Source organism: Amyelois transitella, chromosome 30, assembly GCF_032362555.1.
Source record: "Amyelois transitella isolate CPQ chromosome 30, ilAmyTran1.1, whole genome shotgun sequence".
In the NCBI taxonomy this organism is placed as follows: Eukaryota; Metazoa; Arthropoda; class Insecta; order Lepidoptera; family Pyralidae; genus Amyelois; species Amyelois transitella.
Genome location: NC_083533.1, coordinates 2,987,189 through 3,012,525, shown reverse-complemented (window position 1 = coordinate 3,012,525; position 25,337 = coordinate 2,987,189). Strand labels below are relative to the sequence as shown.

Here is a 25,337-nt window from a genome sequence, read left to right as displayed (position 1 = left end):
CGCTTTTACGAAAAAATAATAACTTAGTTTGCCATCTCTGCCAACCAGATAAAAAAATAAGCTGACCTTATACAATCTTTTATTTCGAGTTGGTTTTATAAAATCGTTTGTTGAAATTTACAACACCAGCATTTATTATATTTTAAACTAATCGACCATCACGACGGCGAAATAAGTATTCAAATTGGGGAAAATAAAATTTTATACATTGATTTTTGGGAGGTTTATTTAATCATAAAATTAACCGTGCGAAAGAGCTATCTACATGTCGAATCTAATTACAAATACTTTGCCAAAAAGGGCCATTTCGTCATAATATGATAATGAGCTCGCTCGCTAATGTTGTAGTCTTAAATTGCGAATTGGAACAATCACGCTTAAACCAGTTTCTATAAGGAGAGTTTGTTTTCTCGTTTTTAAATTAAAATCACTTTATCAAAGAGATTAAAAATTTAATAAGTTTATTTTTTATTTTCTAAGACGATGAATGATATATCAAATCAATTTTATTTATTAATATTCTACGAAGTAGATGTTTAAATAAAAAAGAAGAATTTTCAGTGTAAATGCTATATCCGCATTGTTTTAATGAGATTAACGCAGGTTGATTTAGCAGCATGACACCTCGTCATTCACATTGACAACTCGTCCTTAGCCAGTCAGAATTGGTACAAAATTCCAATGGGACAAGTTGTCAACGGGCCAAGTTGTAAATAGAAATATTACAGTGGAACTTCGGCTACACAAAAGCGTTTTTCTATATAAAGTTCCGTTAAAACAGAATAGAATGACTGGCCGAAACCCGTAAAATTATTATTTTTAAAACTTTCTTTTTTTGACCGATGTTCGGTTTCGGAAAAGTTCGTACGCATTTATTATATTTTTTTATTAAAATTTTCTACGTCTACCTTTAGAAAATGTCTTGTCAAATTACGTAAAAAAAATACGTCTATTGTTTTACACAAATTTTATGTCTATCATATTATTTATATCGGGCAATGTTTCTTCGTCAAATAAACTTTCAAATAATTCCCGTTTACACAACATGTTTCATTGTGTTGCCATTATTCTAAATCATACTTATCCCAACCGCATAAGAAAATAAATAAATACTTACATATTTGTACTTAACACCATTGCAATAAGTATCATTATTATCATTAGAGCGAAACGCGCACACAATTGAGCGGAGACGCGAGTAATCGCAAACATTTGGCCAAATATCAACACAAATGTTTGACCAATTGTTCGGTCACGTCCGTTTTCGACAAATCCGCAAAGTCTATCGCGGTTTTGCCCCGTTGTAATATCTCAATAGTAGTTCTAGAATCCAGTTGTCTCAAATGGTGAAGGATTTTGTTTTCTGGTAATGGTTTCAAAGGCCTGGCCACAGTTAGCGTGGTGTTTTTGAGGGCCCTAGCGAGAGTTTTAAGGAATTTCGACCATTGCCGCTCGTTGGACGTCGCTTCGGGCGTGTTCACCAAAATGGCGGCTTTCTCGATGAGTGCGCACACGCAGCTTAGGGTGAACTGTGGGAAGGAACAGAAATTGTTCTTCATTTATTCATTCATATCATCACGTCTATTTTCCTTGCGGGGTAAGCAGAGCCAGCAGTCTTGAAAAGACTGAAAGGCCACGTTCAGCCGATATGCTTAATGATAGAATTGAGATTTAAATAGTGTCAGGTTGCTAGCCCATCACCTAAAAGTAGAATCCCAAATTTATGAGCCTAAGCCTTAGTCACCTTTTAAGACATCCATGGGAAAGAAATGTAGTAGTCCTATTTTTTTATATTGGTGCCGGGAACCACACGGCACATCATTTATTTATCTCTCCACATTCATAACTCGTCTTCGCGCAAGCTCGTAGGTTTCGGGTACATCTTGACCTGACCTTTTTTATTACAAAAGTGATAATAATCAGTCCACTTACAGCTGAGGTGAGGGCGTATGGAGTCCTGGCAGGGTCTAGCGCCTCGGCGAGTAGACTGCACGACTCCAACACAGCAGACCAACCCGTCGTGCTTTGTATATACCTGAGGACATATAAATATATAAATAAATAACTTACCACCGACGACGCTCTGAATATTTGGTGCTTACATATAAAATTGGCGTTTGGTATGGGAGTAACAAAAAGTCGAATATTTTTTAATATTTACAATAATTATATTTATTTTATAAACCATTCGGACGGGAATCAATAAAATATTTGAAGGCGGTTTGGGCTGCCCTATCGAAAGTGAATTTTTCACTTGGAAGTTAAGCAAATTTCGAAAAAAAAAAAATTTAAACTTAGTGACGCAAACGTAAAAATCAGAAGAGAAAAAAAAAACAAATGAATGACTGTATAAATTTGAATTTGGAATCCCCAACCAAAAGGGAGAAATTTGTGATCAAAGTGGCCAGTTACAAGAAAACGTCAATTCCACATGTAAGGACCTAATATAATCTTATATGTATATAAAATTCTCGTGCCACAATGTTCGTTCCCGTGCTCCTCCGAAACGGTTCGTTCGGAAATTATGTGAGCATATTGTGTAGTTCTGAGAATCGGCCAACATCTATTTCTCATACCCCTCAGTGATAAGAGTTGTCCACCCTAACATCTTTTTTTTTCAACTAGAAATAACTTAAAAATTAATTATATGGCAAAACAACGTTTGCCGGGACAGCTTTTTAAAGTATATATATATATATAGACTCACAGCGCGAAGTGCGGCGCGAGCGCAGCCAGCGTGCCGTCGTCGCGGCGCGCGGCCGCCGACACAGAGCGCAGCACGCGCGCCCACACGCCGCGCGTGCGCGCGTGCGAGCCCGCCACCCGCGACACGAACCGGCTGATTAGCACCTGGAAACATTCATAAAGATAGAGATCGCGGCAAGTGGGAAGAGGTAGTCTCTGCCTACCCCTCCGGGAAAGAGGCGTGATTTTATGTATGTATGTATGTAAGATTAATAAATAAATGTGCCGTGTGGTACCCGGCCAACGATCTCTGACTATTTAGAATAGAATAGAATAGATTTATTTTCAAAACTGGATAAAGGTATCACTTATTGACGTCACATCACTTAAATCTAATTATAACTACTACGAGGGCGACACTGAAAGTTTTTAGAACTGGCCATTTGTTATTTATATAATAAAAAAAATTAATTCCGATTTCAAAAATGGAAATCTTTAGCTGATGAGTAAAAATTTAATTCAATTGTCATTATTTTTGCAATTTGGCGGCAAAGTGAAAATAATTCGTGGCAAAAAATATGAATTTAACGCGAGAAATTTTCGTGCAATGATTTTTTATGACTTTCGGTGTAAGTTAACTCAACAAGAAAGTTACAATAGACTTCGATTGGCCTTTCATAATGAATCCCCATCTCGTGCCAATGTTTACAACTGGTTCAATAAATTTAAGCGTGGTCGGTCTAATCTCACCGATGATCTGCGTGAGGGACGGCCTTCTACGGCGACGACTGAAGAAAACATCAGTGTTGTGCGGCGTATGATAGAGGCTGACAAAAGAGTTACCTATCAGCAGATTCGGACAAGTCTAGGCATTGGTATGAGCCGAATCCATAAAATCCTCCATGAACATTTAGAGGTCAGGAAGCTTTGTGCCCGGTGGATACCCCATAATTTGACTGACGCCCAAAAATTCCGTCGTGTTAATTGGTGCCGTGATATGATTGAAAAATTTAACGGGGGTGACTCAAATGCCGTATTCGACATACTTACAGGTGACGAAAGCTGGATTTATTGTTATGATCCAGAAACTAAAAGGCAGTCGGCTCAGTGGGTGTTTCCGTTCGAGGAGTTACCCACAAAAGTGAAGAGAGGTCGAAGTGTGGGAAAAAAGATGGTGGCTTCGTTCTTCGGAAGGACAGGCCATTACGCAACAATTGTTTTAGAGGATCAAAAAACAGTTAATGCAGAGTGGTACAGCAATATTTGTTTGCCACTTGTCTTTGAAAAAGTTCGGGAGAAACGACCTCGCAGCAGAATCCTCCTTTATCACGACAACCGAACCATCGACTTTTTAGAGACATCAAATGTGGAATTACTGGGTCACCCGCCATACAGCCCCTACCTTGCACCTTGTGATTTCTATTTATTGCCCAAAATAAAAGAAAAACTTCGCGGTAAACGTTTTGTGAACGCTGAGCAGAAGAAGAAGCAGTCGCTGCGTTTGAAATGGCCGTCGAAGAGACACCTAAGGAAGAGTGGGCAAGGTGCTTCTCGTATTGACGTATTGACATTGACGTATTGATGTATTGACGTAAAGGGACACTATTTTGAAAAGATATAATAAAACTAATATTATAGTAGAATGCTCAGTTTTTGATTTTCTAAAAACTTTCAATATGACCCTTGTACCGCTGCCAAAGCACATGTGTAGAAGAAGCGGCGGAACAAACTACACTGCAGCATTTTCATCGGACGTCAAGTTACAAATATAGATCTCTTAATTCAAATCATGGACGAATGCACATTGTCTACATTAAGCCGCTGTCATTATATTATTGTTCTGATTTGGGTGTCGCCATTTTGTGCGGTGAAGATACGATGTTGTTTTCTTTGTCTTTCAAATAATTAAATTACATTCATATTATAATGTGCCGTGTGATTCTCGGAACTAATACAAAAAGAATAAGACCACTCCGTCTCTTTCCCATGGATGTATGTAAATGTAAAAGGCGACTAAGGAATACTAGGCGATGAGCTAGCAACTTGTCACTATTTGAATCTCAATTCCGAAATTTATAAGCAAATAGCTGAACGTGGCCTATCAGTCTTTTAAAGACTGTTGGCTCTGTCCACCCCGCAAGGAATAAAGACGTGATTATATGTACCTATATAAAAAAAATGACTCATAACTTGAAAAGTGCGATGCTTTCTTCACTTAACGAGTCACGCAGATTTCCATCTTGTGGACAAACAAAAACTATAATATGAACTCACCCTCCCCTTCCTCACGGTCAACATTTGCGCCAGCCTGTCGCCGTGCATCAGTCCCGCGAACATCTTGTTGATCAGCTCGTCCTTGTCCTCGTCGAGAAGATTCTTCGCCGGCGGCTTCTGATTCACCGCCAGATTCACCACCTGTTACAGATATATAAGTTCCTTCAAATTGACGAAAACGGACCGATTGACTTACAACAGACAGAATAAATTATAGGTATATCGTTTACTCGGTTGACGCCCGTAAATGGTATTAACTTACCAGCCTTAGCTGAGATAGAAAAACAAATATAAAAATAATAAATATATACAGGACAAATTACACAGATTGAGTTAGCATTCGAAGTAAGTTCGAGACTTGTGTTACGAGACACTAACTCAACGATACTATATTTTATAATAAATACTTATATAGATAAACATCCAAGACCCAGGCCAAACAAAAAAAGTTCTTTTCTCATCACGCCCTGGCCGGGATTCGAACCCGGGGCCTCCGGTGTCGTAGACAAGCGTACTACCGCTGCGCCACAGAGGCCGTCAAAGATATACTTATATATAATAGATATAGAATAGATTTTTAATTTTCAATTCTATCATTAAGCCAAACAGGTGAACGTGGCCGGCGTGGAAGGCGTCGGCTCTGTCTACCCGGAAAGAGATATAGACGTGATTATAAGTATGTATGTAGATTTCTTTTCAAAATTGGATACAAAGTAACACTTATTAGTTGACGATAATATAACGACATATAAGTTTTATTATATCTACTACAGCTTCCAAAGCGCATGTGAAAAAGAAGCGGCGTAACAATCTACGCTACAGCATTTTTCAGGTTCATAATGATTAATAAATAATTATAACGGCACTTAATTAAAATTATTATGTCAATACCATGCCGTGTGGTTCCCGGCACCAATTATAAACAAAATTAGACCACTCCATCTCTTCCCCATGTATGTCGTAAACGGCAACTAAGGAATAGCCTTATAACCTTGGGATTCTTCTTTTAGGCGATGGGCTAGCGACCTGTCACTATTTGAATCTCAATCCTATCTTAAAGCCAAATAGCTGGACTTGGCCCATCAGTCTTTTGAAGACTGTTGGCTCTGTCTACCCCGCAAGGATACAGACGTTATTATATGTATGGCACGTATGTATGTTAGGTTAGACGAGTTTTACCTGTCTCTTATCCCCAATCTATCTTAATTCAATCATTAATCCAAACAGCTGAACTTGGCCCATCAGTCTTTTCGAGACTATTGGCTGTGTCTACCCCGCAAGGATGCAGACGTGATTATATGACCAAGTTTTACCTGTCTCTTATCCCCAATCTCCGTTTTGGTCTCCGGCTTGGGCCTCCGCTGTACAGACTCGATGTTCCTCAAGAACACATTCGTCTCGTCCTCATCTTCCGCTTCCTTCTGCGCCGCTTCCAATTGCTTCTGCTTCTCTTCTCTTTCCTGCAATCGGAATTTTTTAATTTGTAATAATCTATCAAAGGGAAAGGCTTTTAAATTTATATATTATTTATTTAACACTTAAAATAATGTACAATACATACATACATATCTACATATACAAATACAAATCTCTTTATTGCGGAAACACAGATAGAAAAGATGATACAAACAGTTCGTGTCACTGTGATCTGTCTTCACAAGACATACAATAATTCAGTCAGATCATTTATTTTATCATTTAAAATTAAATCATTCAATAATAAATTAAAAATCAAAAATTCGCCTTAATTTATACTTAATTAAAAAATAATATATATACATATATAGCAATTATGTCATCAATTAATATTTAATAATAATAAAATATAATAAGTATGTCAAAATATTTTTTTAAAAGTCATGGACGCTATAATAGCACTTATCAGTTAGTAATAATTTTATTTCTTTTTTAAATGTTACTATATCCAATTTTTTTTGGATAATATTATTACGTCTACATCCCTTGCGGGGTAGACAGAGCCAACAGTCTCGACAAGACTGAAATGCCACGTTCACGAATATACATACCTTCAATATAAGTGCATTTGATATCGCTAACGGATCATTTAGTTCCTCCAGTCGCAACAATATAAGGTACAACGCTTCTATATCCAGTAATAGTTGTTTCGTGCGCTTCATTTCCCTTGGGACCTGCAAATAAGATAATGCTTATGAATAAAACATATAAAGCCTGACCAAAAAAATAAAAAACCTCGCCATGTTGCGGAAACCAAATTGAACTAATTTCTTGCACTGGCAACACTTACTACAAATGCCAACGGTCTATATCTGTCAAACTGATGTATTTTTGTAAATGTGCTTATATAAGTTTTTTCTAAATTAAAATGCTGAAGACCATCCTTAGCCGTGAAAGCAAAATAATAAGTCCGAGGCATTAGTTAATATTCCGCTAAAAAACGTAAGGGTGGTATAGTAAGGGTAATGAAAATTGGCTTATTGTTTAAATATAAAGGTGTTTATTACTAGTTACTCAAATGTTTTAGGTATATTTCAGTCTTCCGTAATGAAAATTCAAAGAGAAGCTAGAAGAAGTCGCCTATATTTTCTACGCCCAAGAAAAATAAACCAAAATTGAAAAAGAAAATTAGTATAGACGATTTTTATTTGTGTTCCATTAGTGCTACAAGTGATAGTGAGTCCATCACGTCTGAAGTGCAACCATTGGCACTGTCAGAGATTGATATGTCCTATGAATCAGTTGAATATTTAGATTCTGATTTTGATGATAAAAAATATATATTGTTTATTTTATTTTCATATATGAAAAAGATTATGAGTAACTCATAAAATATTCATTCCCAAATTGCTTATGGGAGGGAGAGAGGGGGTGACTGACCTCCGCGGGGTTGGCGGTGGAGGCGCGCGAGGCGGGCCTGGAGCCGCGCTCGCCCACCAGCTCCACGTCGATGATCTTGCGCGGCGCCGTCACGCTGCCGCACTGAATTTACAATCATACTTTTATTTTTATATCACTACATAGTATAAATATATAAATAAATAAATATATACGGGACAAATTACACAGATTGAGTTAGCCTCGAAGTAAGTTCGAGACTTGTGTTACGAGATACTAACTCAACGATACTATATTTAATAATAAATACTTATATAGATAAACATCCAAGAACCAGGCCAATCAGAAAGACATGCCCTGGCCGGGATTCGAACCCGGGACCTCCGGTGCCACAGACAAGCGTTCTACCGCTGCGCCACAGAGGCCGTTTAATATAGTAGTAGTATAATATATAAAACAAAGTCGCTATTTTAGTCTGTTTGTCTGTATGCTTAAATCTTTAAAATTACGCAACGGATTCTGATGCGGTTTTTTGTAACAGGTAGAGTGATTCAAGAGGAAGGTTTTTATGTATAATAATAACATTTATAATTTTGCACCCGTGCGAAGCCGGGGCGGGTCGCTAGTGTATTATACACCAGCTGTCCCGGCAAACGTTGTTTTTTCCATATAAATAATTTTTAATTAATTTCTAGTTAAAAGAAATGTTAAGAGTGGACAACCCTTATAGTGTTTTGTTTACGTGCTAAACAAAACACGATAATCTCTTAAAAATAATCTCCAAAAAAAAAATGCAAGTGATTTGTTTTATTTTATAACTATGTACTTACTATTTTCTTGTTACTGTGTAAATTTCTATGCAATAAGTTATTACTTATTATTCCTAGTTACTAGGCTGTTTATTTTTTTACATGTGAAAATATGTTAATGGTCAATAGTCTCTCATATAAATAGTTATCAAATTATTATTTAAGACTGTATATTTTCTGAATAAAATAAAATAAATAGCTGAACGTGGCCATTTAGTCTTCAAGACTGTTGGCTCTGTCTACCCCCCATGGGATATAGACGTGACCATATGTATGTATGCATGTAATAAAATAATAAATAAATTTACTATTTGAATCTCAATTCTATCTCAATTCTATCATTAAGCCAAATAGCTGAACGTGGCCATTTAGTCTTCAAGACTGGTGGCTCTGTCTACCCCGCAAGGGATATAGACGTGACCATATGTATGTATGTATGTAATAAAATAATAAATAAATTTACTATTTGAATCTCAATTCTATCACTAAGCCAAACAGCTGAGCGTGGCCTGTCAGTCTTTTCAAGACTGGTGGCTCTGTCTACCCCGCTAGGGATATAGACGTGTATGTATGTAATAAAATAATAAATAAATAAAGATATTACAAACAAACAAACAAAATAATACAATCGTTCCTTCAAACGCGACATCTAACACTCACCTGTAATTTCCCTAGTGAGTTCTCAAACTGCGTCGGCACATAAGTCCTCGGCGCGGAGTCTTCGCTGGTGGAGTTGTGTCGCACTGAATTGTGTCGCTCCCTAGTGTGGCTCTCTTGTTTGACGCCTTGTAAAAGAAAGAAAGAAAGAAAGAAAAATCGTTTAATTGGTACATTAACAAAATATAAATTGGAATTAGTGAATTGTTAAATTATATGCGTGCACCAAAAATGGCCCTCGCTACAAAACAAATGGTATAAATATGTACATTCACACCCATCATACTTTTTAACGCTCTCATTTCCACTGCATTTATTCTGCTGGGACAGGGACTGACGTGTTTTTATAATAACATAATAATATACAGAACATACTGATGTACACTTAGATCTTTAAAACTACACAACGGATTTTGATGCAATTTTTTTTTTTAATAGACCTGCTACCCGTGCTTTATCCTACTTACATACATACATATAATCACGTCTATATCCCTTGCGGGGTAGACAGAGCCAACAGTCTTAAAAAGACTGAAAGGCCACATTCAGCTGTTTGGCTTAACGATAGAATTGAGATTCAAATAGTGACAGGTCGCCAGCCCGTCGCCTAAAAGAAATATCCTAAGTTTAGAAGCCCTTAACCCTTAGTCGCCTTTTACGACATTCATTGGAAAAAGATGGAGTGGTCGTATTCTTATTTTTATTGGTGCCGAGAACCACACGGCATAGACAGTGATTCCAGAAAAAGGTTTATATGTGTAACTGTTACCCGTGCAAAGCCGGGGCGGGTCGTATACATACATACATACATACATAAAATCACGCCTCTTTCCCGGAGGGGTAGGCAGAGACTACCTCTTTCCACTTGCCGCGATCTCTGCACACTTCCTTCGCTTCATCCACATTCGGGGCGGGTCGTTAGTGTAAGATATATAACTCACCTCCGCTGTAGAAAGGATGATTCTGTTGGTTAGCCTTGTGCGCCTCCTTTATTCCCTCTTTCTCTTTGCTCGCCTGACGCTCTAAGAATACCTGTGATCAATCAATGAATACATATAAATAAACAAGCTCTGTGCCCGCAACTTCGTCCGTGTGGAATAGTTATTTTGGGCATCATTGAAGCCCTCAAGGATGAATTATTTTACCCGAGTTTATAAGCCTATCCCTTATTCGCCTTTTACGACATCCTTGGGAAAGAGATGGAGTCTTATTCTTTTTTATATTAGTGCCGGGAACCACACGGCACATGAAGTTAGTTGAAGTTGTTGTATAAAAAAAAATAACTAGTATCAAACGCAGATGTTTCTTTCTTCTACCGTAACCGGTTACCAAACTACAGTTTCGTAGGAGGAAAAAAATCATAACTCACAGTGTAATAGAAGTCGTGTATGTACGGTGTTCCCGTGTTGAGTTGCAACATCTGAATGTTGAGCAGCCATTGTTTCTCTCTCTGCGTCATGAGACCTGCGTACTCGTCATCGCTAGTTGCGCTCGAGTCATCGCCGTTCATATGTCTAGAAAAAAAAAAGAATAAATATATAAAAAAAAGATAAATTAAGGCCTGATCACCAAAAAAGGTTACATAGGTATGAAAATATGGAATTTCTATTTTATTGCAGATGATAAAGTAAATAGTAAACATAATTTTGTTTCTTGTGTTTATCAGTCTCAATGTTTTTTGTGTACATAAATTAGTAAATAAATAAATACATACATGTAGTCACCTCTATGTAACCATGATCAAATAAGGTTTCCCCTGCAAAAGTTGCAGAAGAGTCTTTTCTACAAAGTCTAACATTAAGCCAAACAGCTGTTTGGCTCACGTTCAGCTGAACGTGGTCTTTCAGTCCAAGACTGTTGGCTCATTCTACCACTCAAGGTATATAGACGTGATTATATGTATGTATGTTCCCCAAAGTGCAGCAAGCACTTTCCTGAATAACCGCATCAAAATCGGTTAAGCGAAACGCGAGATAATCGCGGACCAACACACAAACATATGTACATAAATACAGACATACATACATACATAGATACATACAGGTCAACGTGAGAACAACCACCAAGTTCTCTTTTTAAAGCGATTAAAGAAAAAAAATGTCTCACCTATTGTTACTATTAAAAACACCATTCTGCCTAGGATTATATGCGAACTGATTCAAAGAGTTCCCGAACATATTGTTCCTGTTCAACATCGGATGATGGCTCGCATTGTGATAGCTATTGTTATACTGTTGCAACATCGGATGTGTATTCTGTATCAGCTGAACTAAATTTTGTGACGTCATATTGCTGTTCTGAATCTTGGTATTGTTGTACACTCTGGATTTCTGCACTGTTTTCTCACTTTTAGCATTCATTTGTTGTTTCTGATTACTCTTTTGCAGTGATTTCGTCGGCGATTGGGTTTTAGGTTGCACGTTAATTGCTTGCGGCTGCGTTGGGTCCGGGTTCGATTTTTGTTGTACACTTGGGCCCTGGAATTGCAACATATGTATTGTTTAATTTATCCCTTACTTAATATTATAAATGCTAAAGTCAGTCTGTCTGTTCTGCTTTCAAAGCCAAACCGTTGGACCGATTTGTATGGAATTTGTAATGCGTATAGTGAAAAACCTGTGTTCTAACATAGGATACTTCTTATACAGACAAACAGAGAGACTTCCGCATTAAAAATATTAATAACTAGCTGCGCCCGCGACTCCCTCCGCGTGGAATAGTTATTTTGGGCATCATTGAAGCCCTCAAGGGTGAATAATTTTCCCCGTTTTTTTTTTCACATTTTCCATTACTTCACCGCTCTTAATAGTTGTAGCGTAATGTAATATAGCCTGAAGCCATCCTCGATAAATGGTCTATTCAACACAAAAAGATTTTTTTTCAATTCGAACCCGTAGTTCCTGAGATTAGCGCGTTTAAACAAACAAACTCTACAGCTTTATAATATTAGTATACTCACACGAAAATTAGGGTTATACTGGCTGACGTTCGGGCTAAAATTCTGCCGGGGCATATTGATCCCGGGAGGTGGGGCCATCATCCTGGGCTGGCCCATCGCCCTGGGGAACTGATTCATCCCGGGGAACTGATTACCGTTCGGCATCATTTGGTTCACATTTTGCCCCATCTGGTTAACATTTTGCCCAATTTGATTCATATTTTGCCCCATCTGATTCCCGCTTTGGCCCATCTGGTTTACGTTCTGGCCCATGTGATTGACGCTTTGGCCCATTTGATTCCCGCTTTTGCCCATTTGATTCCCGCTTTGACCCATGTGATTCCCACTAGGCCCCATCTGATTCCCGCTTTGGCCCATATGGTTCCCACTAGGCCCCATCTGATTCCCGCTTTGACCCATATGATTCCCACTAGCACCCATATGATTCCCACTTTGCCCCATCTGGGCTAAATTTTGTCCCATATGGTTGACGTTTTGGCCTATCTGATTAACATTCTGCCCCATTTGAGTCATACTCTGCAGTTGGTTCTGATTTTGACTCAAATGATTCTGTAACATTTGATTGGATTGATTCATGTGAATGTTCTGCGTCAGTTGACTCAGCAGGTTGGTCTGGCTCAGTTGGTTGTTTTGAAACTGTCCTACCATCTGATTCGCGTTTTGCATGAACTGAAAAAGATAGAAGAAGAAGAGAAATAAACAATATGTATGTGTAGTGTATTTCTTTCAAATTAGTTTTCTACATTATGTGGGTATATAACACTTATAATAATAATCAATATAAAAAACACGCAATTTGAATTTGAATTTTGATGCGATTCACACTATTTTATACTTGGAAAGCTAAGTTTAATCATTAAATTTTTGTATGTCATTTAAAAACATATATCTTTATCTCATATGGGTTATACAGAGCCAACAGTCTTAAAAAGACTGAGAGGTCACATCCAGCTGTAGGGCTTAATGATGGAATTTAAACTAAAATAATGACATAATGCTAGCCTATCACCTTAAAAAGAATCCCAAGATAAAAACCGCGATAAAGATATAAAAAAAAAAACAGAAAAAATTACCTGATTGACGTTCTGGCCCAATTGGTTCTGATTCTGCCCCAACTGGTTCACATTGGACCCAAGATGGTTCATGGTCATCTGATTGTTCTGCCCCAAGATCTTGTTAAGGGGCTGACTCATCTGACTCATGTTATGCGTCATGTTTTGGGGGGCGAATGGGAGAGGCACCGGGGCTTGGAGGCCCGGCGGCCTTTGAAGTATCACCGGGAATCGCGGCTAGAAGAATTATTGTTTATAATAAATAAATAAGCCTTAATTCAGATTTCGCCAATTTTCGGATTACGGGTATTTTTACGGCCTGTGAGGCGCAGCGGAAGTGCGCTTGTCTGTGACACTGGAGGACCCAGGTTCGAATCTTGGCCAGGACATGATGAGAAACTAACTTTTTATAATTGGCCTGGAACATTGATGTTTATCTTTATACGTATTTATAATAAAATTTTGTATCATTCAGTTAGTATCTGTAATGCAATCTCTTCCAGTCAACATTTGGGGGGAAAGCTTCGCCTTATAACATGATGTACATAGATACATACTATCACGTCTATATCCATTGCGGTGTAGACAGAGCCAACAGTTCTGAAAAGGCTAAAGGCCACGTTCAGCTGTTTTTCTTCGTTATGAAATTGATATAATAGAATTGAGACATAATGTACATACATGATGTACAATACAAATTATATTATAGCCCATAAAAAATACATTTGTAGTGGAAACATACATTATGAATATGTTGAGCAAAGGCGGACTTATCGATAAGCAATCTCAACCAGCCAACTTTTGAGAAGTGATAAGTAAAAACCTGGTAATACAATGTGCAAATCCAGATGTGCAATGTGCAAAAACAGATGTGCAATGTGCATATCCAGATGTGCAATGTGCAAATCCATCATTGCCTCACCTGAAAGTAATTCTGCGTTGAGAACGGCATCTGCTGTTGCTGTTGCTGAGAAGACATTTGTTTCTGACGCAATTGCCGCTCCAACTCTTCAACCGTGCACACATTTTTGAGAGGCGGCACCGGCTACAGGCCAAAACAAATAAAAATAAATAAATAAAACTAATACTGATCAGCCAATGACTCATTTGGAAACATACGCAAAACAATTACGCGACTGAGTGACTGTGTGCCAGAAACTATTGGGCATACCGTACATACAGTTATACATACATACATATAGTCACGTCTTTATAAACATATCCCTTAGTCGCCTTTTAAGACATCCATGGGAAAGAGATGGAGTGGTTTTATTCTTTTTTATATACATAGGTGCCGGGAACCACACGGCACCAGTATAAAAAATACATATATAATCACGTATATATCCCTTTCCTAATATAGTGGTACATTTAATGTGAATGCCGTGTGGTTTCTGACACTTGAATAGAACCACTCCATAACTTTCCCATGGATTGTGTTAAAGGCGACTAAGGTATAGGCTTATAAACTTGGAATTCTTCATTAAGGCGATGGGCTAGCAACCTGTCACTATGAGTAAACTTGTTAAGCCGAACATCTGAATGAGGCCTTTCAGTGTTTCAAGACTGTTGGCTCTGTCGACCCCGCAAGGTAGACGTATCTCTAGTCCCGGTAGCAAGGCACGCGCGCCGCCATTTTAATCACGCTCAAAACTATCGCTTTTTCACTTTTTATCATAAAATGAAACGGGACGGCGATAGTATTTAGCGCGATAAAAACAACGTGGCGCGTTCCATGCTACGGAGTTTGGTTGACGGCAGATATTACATAGTGATGATAATGATAATTAAATAGTGACAGTAATCTTATATATAAAGTTCTCGTGTCACAACGTTTGTCTCCGTATTCCTCCGAAACAGCTTTACCGATTTTAACCAAATTTTGCATGCATATTCACTAGGTCTGAGAATCGGCTAACATCTATTTTTCATACCTCTTATTGATAAGGGTTGTCCACACTTGACATTTTTTTTTTTACCTAGAAATTACTTAAAAATTAGTTATATGGCAAAACAACGTTTGCCGGGACAGCTAGTGTACATATATATGCGGAAAATTACCGTGGGCGCCATAGGGAATGACAGGTCATGCCGCCAAACGCTGGACCCGAAGGACCTCGATTGGGGCGAATCGGTCTCGTCCAACACTAGCTTGGACAGAGATGCCTCTGTAACAAACAAACAAACAATAATTATTATCATCACATCAGCACCATTTATTTTAGGACCATCGGTGGTCGAATAGTTAAGATACATACATACATATGGTCACGTCTATATGCCCTTGCGAGGTAGACTGAGCCAACAGTCTTGAAAAGACTGAATGGCCACGTTCAGCTATTTGGCTTAATGATAGAATTGAGATTCAAATAGTGTCAGGTTGCTAGCCCATCGCCTAAAAGAATAATCCCAAGTTTATAAGCCTACCCCTTAGTCGCTTTTTACGACATCCATAGGAAAGACATGGGAGTGGTCCTATTCTTTTTGTAGTGGTGCCGGGAACCACACGGCACATTATTATGATTATTTCTCCCCTCTTTTCTCCTTCTATCTTCTGTAGGAATTAATAACTTTGTAACTATACTTCCTGCACACTGTAACATCACTCACCAAGCTGTGTGTTTGCCGTCTCGTCGATGCCGCTGCTGTTGAACCTGCGGTTACTCTCCAACTGCTGGGCCAGGGTCTCGTGTTCCACCTCCCAATCGAACGCCTCCGCTGTTGAGAATTATTATCATCATACACATATATATACATAAAATCACGCCTCATTCACAAAACTTAAAAAGAACTGGAACCATTTCCTTTGGAAACCTTTTCCCATGGATGTCGTAAAAGGCGACTAAGCGACAACCTTAAAATATACATACTCTTGTAAGCGATGGGCTAGCTACCTGTTGTTACTATAAATCTTAATTCCACCATTAAGCTATGCAAGCAGCTGAACATGGCCTTTCAGTTTTTCCAAGAGTGTTGGCTCTGTCTACCTTGCATGGGATATAAACATGACCATATGTATGTATGTTTCCGATAGTACTTCTCAGGAAAGAAGGCAGAGACTAATCTTTTGGGCTGCCACAATCCCTACATACCCATTTGTCCACATTCTTAAAACTCCTTGTATAACCTCATTTGTTTAGGGTACTCTTTACCTGAATATTTCTCATCATAAATTACCGAAAACAACTGAGAGAGCCATTAAACTTCGTTATAAAACAGTAGGTTGATGGAAAAACTCATCTGCTTATATAAGTTTATTCGTTACAAACATACAAAAATACAAAGCAATTTTTTTTTACTTCTTCTGTTACCTCATAACTTCTAAACTAGTTACCGTAATTAGTTAAATGAGGTGTCATTAGAAGCCTAATTATAATGTAACCTGTAATCCTGACCTTTCACCAAGACTTTCTCAAATTGATCAAAGCAACCTGCAATTATTCTTCTATTGTGTCCACCATGGTTTTAATCTATATGTATGGGTTTAGCCCAGAAAGTAGTTCACCGCAATAAAAGATGAAATACTCACAGTCCTGTCCAAAAGTCTCATCGTTGAGAGCATCATATTCGTCCTCAGAAGGTTCTCCACCACCTTCATCATCATTTAAGTTCTGAAAGAAAAAATATAATTAATTTAAGCTTATTATAAAAAGAACATTTGCTATCTTCTATTCGATAAGTTCAATAGTAGCCATTTGAAATTTTTATGTTGTAAATATGTTGACAATAAACTTGTACTCATGGCTGTTGCTCATGTACACTTGGCTAAAGATATACCTGGACCAATTCCTATACATTAATCTAGGTGAGGTGGCACAGCTACGTTAAATGTACTTGTTTTACTGTACTTACCAAACACATTAATACATTCAATTTTAATTACACACATACAACTATTATAATACACACATGGACACGTCTATATCCCTTGCGGGGTAGACAGAGCCAACAGTCTTCAACTGAATGGTCACGTTCAGCTGTTTGGCTTAATGATAGAATTGAGATTCAAATAGTGACAGGTTGCTAGCCCATAACCTAAATATGGTCACTATTATAATAAAAACAACAAATACATTCATAGAGTACTAAATGATCTAGGTTAAGATAAATAACTTGCTTTAATAACTCTGATATCCCTAAGTAACACATGTATGAACACATTGAGAAATAATAGTTTTATCTACTTTACATTTTATCAAAGAGAAAGTTTGCCATACTGGTAGATAAGACTTGCATTCACGCAAAGTATATTTTGAACGGTTTTAAAACAAAGATACATCAGAAAACTTAATGCCCATCAATATAAATATAATTAAGTATTTAGATAGAACATTTAGACATCAAAAACATTGTCTGGGTTCAGCATGATAATAAATATAAGCATGTATCTTATAAACACAATGGCATAAAGGATTTCACATGTGTAGGCCTTGCAAAATAAGGAAAGTTTAAGGGCTAATAGACATGAAAATATAAATGTATGTACATAACAAAATTCAACCTTCCACAGCATAAAATGCATATTTCATGTACTGAGATTAGCCTCAAGCGTATTATAAGGACTGATCAACCACGTTTAAGCTGATTTTACAGCATGAAAGCGGTAAAAACAAGTAAAACGCAATGAATGGTTCGAGATTGGGGCATGCTGGCAGTCCATTCGTTAGTCTATTTTGATGAATGTTTATACACAAAATACACTGTCCATACAAGAAATGTACGGGTAGACTTACCGATAACGAAGTATCGAACCCGAAGAAAGAATCTGCCATTGGAATTTCTCATATATCATGAACAGAATTGACATGTCTCCATTGATTGTCACGCTGGTGTCGCAATGATGGCGGCCATCATATCATTTTTGTATTGTCACAAAATGACACTAGGTGGAGACTCTGTTTTGGATGCGTTCAATATTTTTAGAAGCTCTATACACGTAACACGTACTATATACCAACGACTAGGCAGCAAGTTGTTGAAAACTTAGTCAAAAATTACATGAAAAAACCAAAAAAAAAAAAAAAACATTCAAATCAAAACAAACAAGCCAGAAATTTATTTTAGAAAGTTCAAAATTATAATTTAAATTCGATAAAAATCCATTCCTGTTCCTAATAAGTAGTTGAAAAGTGTAAAGTGTTATTTTTTACTAAACTTATACCAAAATATAAATAAAATCAAGTATATTGATATTTATGACATAAACATTATTAGTTCGGTACTATCGGACTGATTTCACTAATAAACGCAGTCCAAAGTACACAACCATTCTGTTTTACAGGTAAGTGAGAGCCAAACTTATTTCATTAATATTTTCTATCTTTAGAAGAAATTTTCTTCACAAATTTTTGGCCAAGTTCCATACTACCCCATCAATGATACTGCAGTACCAAATATATGTAATACATACATACATGTAGTGACCTATATATCCCTTGTGGGGTAGTCAGAGCCAATATGGCTAGAGCTAGAACTGGCTATAGTCTCGGTTACATCCTTACCACTACCGAGTTGGTACTTATACCAGGTTTCATGGTCCTCTGCTTGACCAGGGAACCTAGATTGGATAAGTCAGGTTTTTACATGAAGCTTAAAAATACTTTTGAACTGAAAAGCACCCCATTCTGACTCCATTCCATGAAGGAGGTAATCATGGTATGTTAATTGTATGTCTGTATACCTACCTGTAATGATGTTTTGACCTTTTGTTTTAATTTACATAGATTGCCCATAGACAAAATAAAGAGGAGTTAGAAGTGCAAAATTTTATTCCTCTATTATCAATTGATTTTGATTATAACTCTATCATGAATTTTAAAAAGTATTAATTGTGGTAAGTCTAAATATGTAGTCTAAGTCTACCTTCTCACAAAAGACTTACTAACTTTTTCCTTATAATTTCTGATTTTTGGCAATCTGTTTGCGCGACAAACCAATGTTGGTGAAATGGACCAAAATTGGTATACTTTTACATATAACCAAATAATTAAATATAAATTTTAAAGTACCTTCATGGCCGTGGCTTGGTGGTCCGTCCGTGGTCCGCAATGAATTTTATTTACATATATATATATCATGTATATTTCTTTAATCATTGGAATTATTTTAAATTTAATTTAGTAATTAATTAATTTTTATATTGTTCATATATTGAAAGGAGAGTAAACGCGGGGAACATGGTGAATGGAGCTTTGCATGCCTTTATGAGCAGTCAGAAACTATCCAAAAAGGCTCTATATCACATATATATCACATCTATATCCCTTGCGGGGTAGACAGAACCAACAGTCTTGCAAATACTGATAGACCATGTTCAGCTGTTTGGCTTAATGATAGAATTGAGATTCAAATAGTGAAAGGGTGCTAGCCCATCTCCTAAAAGAAGAATCCCAACTTTATAAGCCTATCCCTTAGTCGCCTTTTACGACATCCATGGGAACGAGATGGAGTGATCCTATTATATTTTTTATTGGTGCCGGGAACCACACGGCACCATAACATAATACTAGAACATGTCGTGTTGTAAAACAGCACACAGGGTAAATAATAAAAAAAATGCGATCTAAATAAAAAAATCACCCAAGTTATAATTCTGTGATTTTTCTACTTTCAAACTCATCTATTGTATTTTCCGTGCTAACAGGGCATACTTAGATCAAAAACTTGTTAGATTTTCAAAAAGTAATGTTAATTCAATCAGTGGCCGCATCTGCTTGTATGCCTATTTTTATACTATAATATTTTTTTTCTTCTTATCTGACCGTTTTATACTGTTAATTCTGTCTACCCCGTATCGGCAATTTGCTGGGTGGTTGCTGGCACTTTAGAATAGGACCACTCTTTAGTTTTGCCATGGATGTCGTAAAGGACGAATATGGGAAAGGCTAAAAAACTTGGGATTCTTCTTGTAGTGATGGGCTAGCAACCTGCCACAATTTGAATCTCAATTCTATCATTAAGCCCAACAGCTGAATGTGGCCTATTAGTCTTTTCAAGACTTTTGACTCTGTCTACCCCGCAAGGGATATAGACGTGACAATATGTATGTACGTTTTCGGTCAAGTGTGAGTTACCACTTTGAACATACGTTTTACTTCATTAGTTAAATCATTAGCACAGTTACAGAGTAACGTCGATTTTGTTAAAAAATACCGAACACTTATCAGTTACTATATAAGTGCTAGTATGTAATCTTATCGATAATTAAAACAAATTCTAGCCTAGGTTTGGATTAAGACCTTGGGTGGTGTGGTTCCATATTATTTTATAATTGCGACGCCCAACAGGGTTCATATTGTACCTATTTATAAGCAGTAACTGTAATTCAACTGATGTACTTTATGATATGCAATAAAGAATTTGAAATTGAAATGGTAAGCCCTAATTGTCAAAACTGATCGATACCTTCTACTTCTACCTCCTGGCTATAGTCCCGGCTGTATATCCTCAACATTTTGGAGAGTAGCCCGGAGTACGCCCTTACCATCAATCAGGTAGGATTAAAACCAACTGACTAACTAACTAAGTCGGTCAAGTTACGTTCCGTTTAAATTAAAATATGTATTGGCCTGGGTCTTGAGTGTTTATGTATATCTATTATTCTATATAGTCTCGTTGTTATTAGGCAAGTGAAAAGATGTGGTTTATTGGTCCCCCTTTCGAGAAAGAGGCGTGATTTATGTATATATGTATGTTAACCCTTAAACAGGCCCCGATAAACCGCTACTGTATATTAAGTGTCATATATGGATTTAGGCTTAAAATAACGCCCTTTCCGATTCCTTATCAACAAATTACTGAAAAAACACTGAAATAGCTGAAAAAATGACGTGGGAAAACATAATCCCATTGCCTGGGTAGAGACAACTCTAATCTGTAGGTATATCTATATGTAAATGGTGAAGGCTAGTCTGTTCATAAATTATTTATTTTATATATTTAAGTATTTTATCTTACTTATTTACTTTTATTTTCTAAAGAGTTTGAAATGAAACAACTTTATTACTTTGTATTATAATCATCAATCAAATCAACTGTAATTATTATAATTTTTTTGATGAAATGTATAAATGAAATATTTTTATGCCCCAGAACCTTGATTTATTTAGGAATTGATTTAGGAACATAGTCTAAAGCTGCACACTCTTCATTCTTTTCATCTTCTTCTTCTGATGAAGAGTCCCATTCTTCCAGAATAACTTCTATTTGTTTATCTTTGAGCAGCCTCTATATAAAAAACAGTAACAAATGCTAATTTTTAAAAGATATTTAAAAAAGTAAAAATATATCCTACTGCAAATCTCAACTTTAGTTACATTTATGTAAAATAATCATAACCATGCGTATTTTCTAATTAAATTTTGCTTATGTTATAAAACACACGAACATAGTAGGGTGAATAAGCTAGTATACAAAAAATAAGGTAATTTGAACAGGCAAAGGAAATATAGTTCCCACAAATAGTGGTAATCAACAGGTTATGGTCATATCTTCCCACATTTTATTTTACCTTATTTTCATAATATTTTGCAGGAAAACAACAAAAAAACTTTATAATTTTGATACTATAACTCAAAATCTATAATATATCAAAAAATTGCACGACTTACCTTTCTTGGTTTCGCCATAATCGGAAAAAGTATTGCACAGTTACTGAAAATCACCTCTCCAACGGTAGTCAAAAATTCAACTGGCTGTCAATGACACATACATTCGGAAACACCGAGTTTTAGTATTTGGAACCATAGAGTATACAGTTAAGATTAGATTTTGACAGATTGTGGGCTGTGATTCACCAAAACCCGGCTACAACTTTAAAAAATCTATGTGGGAAGCATACGTCCGCGGCCTGCTTAAGGGTTAAGTATTGTCTGAGTTAGTATCTCGTAACACAAGTCTCGAAATTACTTTCAGACTAACTCAATCTGTGTAATTTGTCTCATAAATATTTATTTGTTCCAGGCAAACAATGTCATGTCAAGTGAAAGTGCAGCAGGGAATTTTACAAGGGAAGAAGGTGAAGACTTGTAACGGCAAAGAATACTACAGTTTTGAAGGAATACCATACGCGAGGCCTCCAGTGGGGAAACTCAGATTTAGGGTTAGTATTTTGCGTCTTTTTTTTTCTCCCAACCTAAGTAAAAGAAGTCAGAGTTAGTTTTTAGAAGTTTGTTTATTGACTAGGTAATTTTAGGGTTAACATCAACTAAGTTATCATCATCTTGATCAAATTAAGGACGCGCTGGTAAAGGGTCAGGTCAAAAGTACCCGAAACCGCCGAGCTTGCATGAAGATAGTTATGAATGTGGATGAAGCGAAGGAAGTATGCAGAGATCGTGGCAAGTGGAAAGAGGTAGTCTCTGCCTACCCCTCCGGGAAAGAGGCGTGATTTTTATGTATGTATGTATTAACTAAGTAATATTTGATTACAGAACCCAGAGGATCCACAAGAATGGGCAGGCGTCCGAGACGCGACCAAGCCGGGCAACAAGGCTTGCCAACCTAACCTCTCAACCGCCAAAATAGAAGGCTGCGAAGATTGTCTATACCTAAACGTGTACACCCCTTGCTTACCAACCGAAGAAATTAAAACTTTACCAGTACTCTTCTTTGTACACGGCGGTCGCTTGCTCTTTGGCTACGGAGATTGGTATAACCCAGATTATTTTATGGAGAACGACGTAGTTTTCGTTACAATTAACTACAGATTGAATATTTTAGGTTTTCTGTGCTTGAACATACCCGAAGCGCCCGGTAACGTAGCGCTGAAGGATACGGTGAAAGCGCTGAAATGGGTTAATAAAAATATACTCCAGTTTAATGGCGATTTTTCAAATATAACGGTTTTTGGCGAAAGCGCCGGTGCGGCTATAGTTTCATCATACATGGTGACTCAAATGGCAGATGGTTTGTTTAGCAAAGTGATAGCACAATCTGGGAATATATTAGCTGATGTTATAATGACCGTAGACGATCCTATTGAAAGCGCGAAGCATGTGGCTTCCTTATTAGGCAAAGAGTTTCATGATGTGAAAAGTTTATATGAATTTTTGCTAAATTGTCCTGTGGATGAGTTGTTGAACGGTTATTTTATGGCAGAATTCAACCGTCCGCCGTACGTTATAAGGCCTTTTTTCGCTACGGTGGTTGAAAAGAAATTCCCGGGTGTTGCCAGATATTTTAAAGAGTTTCCACTACAAAGTGTTAAGGGCAAGAGATATAAAAGAGTGCCTGTACTACTTGGATCCTCAACGCATGAAGGAGCCTTATTTGTAAGAAAAAATGACGGTAAAATTACTTATGAAAACGATCTTAACTCTTTCGTGCCGAGTTACGTCAATTTCAAAGACGAAATCGAGTCTGCGTTGTTCCAGAATAAATTAAGGGAATATTATTTCGAGGGGAACGTTATAAATGATGATTATAAACTTGAATTCGCTAATTTATTGTCTGATGCGTTTTTCGATAGAGACATAACTTTATTCCCTGAATTGATATCTAAAACGCAGGATGTTTACTTTTATAATTTCTCTTACGTCGGCAATTTAAACATTAAAGTGATGAAGGATTTGGGCTTAAAAGGGACCACTCACGGAGACATAATTCAGTATGAGATTTACAGGAAGAATAAGCATGAGATCGCTTCGGAGAAAGATAAGGAGATTTCCAAGTTTCTAGCCGAATGTTGGTGCAATTTTGCATTGGAAGGGTTAGTATTTTTTTTCCATCTATACTTCTATACTTATATTATAAAGCTGATGAGTTTGTTTGTTTGAACGCGCTAATCTCAGGAACAACCGGTTCGAATTGAAAAATTATTTTTGCGTTGAATAGACCATTTATCAAGGATAAATAAATAGGCTATATAACATAACGCTGCAACTATAAGCAGCAAAGATATAATGGAAAATGTGAAAAAACAGGGAACATTATTCATCCTTGAGGGCTACAATGATGCCCAAAATAACTATTCCAAGCGGACGAAGTCGCGGGCACAGCTAGTCAGTAGAAATACCTAAGTCTTGTTCTTCCTCCTGGCATTAGTCCTGGTTGCATCTTCAGCTCTCTAGAGAGGAGCCCGGGGTGCGCCTTTTGACCCATGATCCCGTATTGGGTGAGTCAGTTTTTTACACGAAGCGACTCCCGTCCGACCAACCTTAAACCGTATTGAATCATGTTACACATCCAGTTGCCTGAATGTTTATTGTGCAGGTGTCCTCGTGATGTATTCCCTTACCGCAAAAATTTGGTTAGCACTCAAACTAATGTACCTACATAACTCAGAAAAAATACGGTTCAATTGAGAACCTCCTCGTCTTTAGATGTCGGCTAAAAAGAGTCATTCGCATTCTATGTTTACTTCTTCAAAATTGATTTACTGACCGACTACTAGTTATATTTTATTAAAAATCATTTTATCTATGATTTTTAGTTACATACATGCATATAATCACGTCTATATCCATCGTGGACTAGACAGAGCTTCAGCTGTTCATATAAAAATTAATTTATATCAACTTTCATGTTTATTTTCAGAAAACCATCATGGACCGATCAAAAAATTGTATGGGAGCCATACAAAACCGACAACAAGAGGCTGTGTTTAGATATTAATGAAAATAAGACTATAGTATCTAATCCTAAATATAAAAGCTACAAATTTTGGATGGACTTGTGTAGTGAACGTTCTAAATTATAAAATCTGTAACACAATAAAAAAGAAAAATAGTCTACTTATAACACAAAAAGAAACAATATTACGGTACTTAAATGTAAGGTGAGAATATGCCGTGGGTTCCGGCATTTTGGAATACGACCACTCCCGTCTCTTTCACATGGACGTCGTAGAAGGCGACTAAGGGATATGCTTAAAAACTTGGGATTCTTCTTTTTAGGTGATGGGCTAGCAATCTGTTACTATTCTCAATTCCATCTTTAACCCATACAGCCGTAGCCGTAATCAGTGTTTGCAAGACTATTAACACTGTCTACGCCGTAAGGGATAAAAACGTGATTATATGAATGGAAAGGTTGAAAGAGAGAAGGACTATGAACGTACCTTGATCAAATTGGGGATGTCCTGGTGAG

At 37.1% G+C, this 25,337-nt stretch overlaps 2 protein-coding genes across 3 annotated transcripts; one reads left to right on the top strand and one right to left on the bottom strand.

The window, feature by feature from the left end:
• Window positions 1–451: 451 nt before the first annotated feature.
• Window positions 452–18,114, bottom strand: LOC106131026 (putative leucine-rich repeat-containing protein DDB_G0290503). Its single transcript, XM_013330011.2, has 18 exons — window positions 17,984–18,114; window positions 16,780–16,861; window positions 15,861–15,968; window positions 15,312–15,418; window positions 14,173–14,295; window positions 13,272–13,487; window positions 12,199–12,867; window positions 11,346–11,716; window positions 10,609–10,753; window positions 10,181–10,271; window positions 9,243–9,367; window positions 7,816–7,917; window positions 6,987–7,109; window positions 6,273–6,419; window positions 4,960–5,100; window positions 2,708–2,850; window positions 1,933–2,035; window positions 452–1,529 (listed from the first exon to the last, which is right to left on the bottom strand). The coding sequence occupies exons 1-18, from the start codon at window positions 18,020–18,022 to the stop codon at window positions 1,224–1,226; spliced, it is 3,141 nt and encodes a 1,046-aa protein (XP_013185465.1). The 5' UTR covers window positions 18,023–18,114; the 3' UTR covers window positions 452–1,223.
• A 155-nt stretch (window positions 18,115–18,269) lies between these two features.
• Window positions 18,270–24,950, top strand: LOC106131007 (esterase FE4). Of its 2 annotated transcripts, none has more exons than XM_013329977.2 (4): window positions 18,270–18,531; window positions 22,212–22,350; window positions 22,682–23,958; window positions 24,786–24,950. In XM_013329977.2, the coding sequence occupies exons 2-4, from the start codon at window positions 22,219–22,221 to the stop codon at window positions 24,946–24,948; spliced, it is 1,572 nt and encodes a 523-aa protein (XP_013185431.1). In that variant the 5' UTR covers window positions 18,270–18,531; window positions 22,212–22,218; the 3' UTR covers window positions 24,949–24,950. The 2 variants fall into 2 exon arrangements, with proteins under 2 accessions (XP_013185431.1, XP_013185435.1); XM_013329981.2 differs by lacking the exon at window positions 18,270–18,531 and adding an exon at window positions 22,035–22,108.
• Window positions 24,951–25,337: the final 387 nt, after the last annotated feature.

Excerpts from the sequence above, each read along its gene's own strand:
- LOC106131026 (XM_013330011.2), bottom strand. The coding sequence starts at position 18,022 with ATGGCAGATTCTTTCTTCGGGTTCGATACTTCGTTATCG. Across the intron at positions 13,488-14,172 it reads CAACGCAGAATTACTTTCAG|CCGCGATTCCCGGTGATACT; the intron begins GTGAGGCAATGA and ends TAATTCTTCTAG. Across the intron at positions 7,918-9,242 it reads ACTCACTAGGGAAATTACAG|TGCGGCAGCGTGACGGCGCC; the intron begins GTGAGTGTTAGA and ends TTGTAAATTCAG.
- LOC106131007 (XM_013329977.2), top strand. The coding sequence starts at position 22,219 with ATGTCATGTCAAGTGAAAGTGCAGCAGGGAATTTTACAAGGGAAGAAG. Across the intron at positions 22,351-22,681 it reads TGGGGAAACTCAGATTTAGG|AACCCAGAGGATCCACAAGA; the intron begins GTTAGTATTTTG and ends ATTTGATTACAG. Across the intron at positions 23,959-24,785 it reads TGCAATTTTGCATTGGAAGG|AAAACCATCATGGACCGATC; the intron begins GTTAGTATTTTT and ends GTTTATTTTCAG.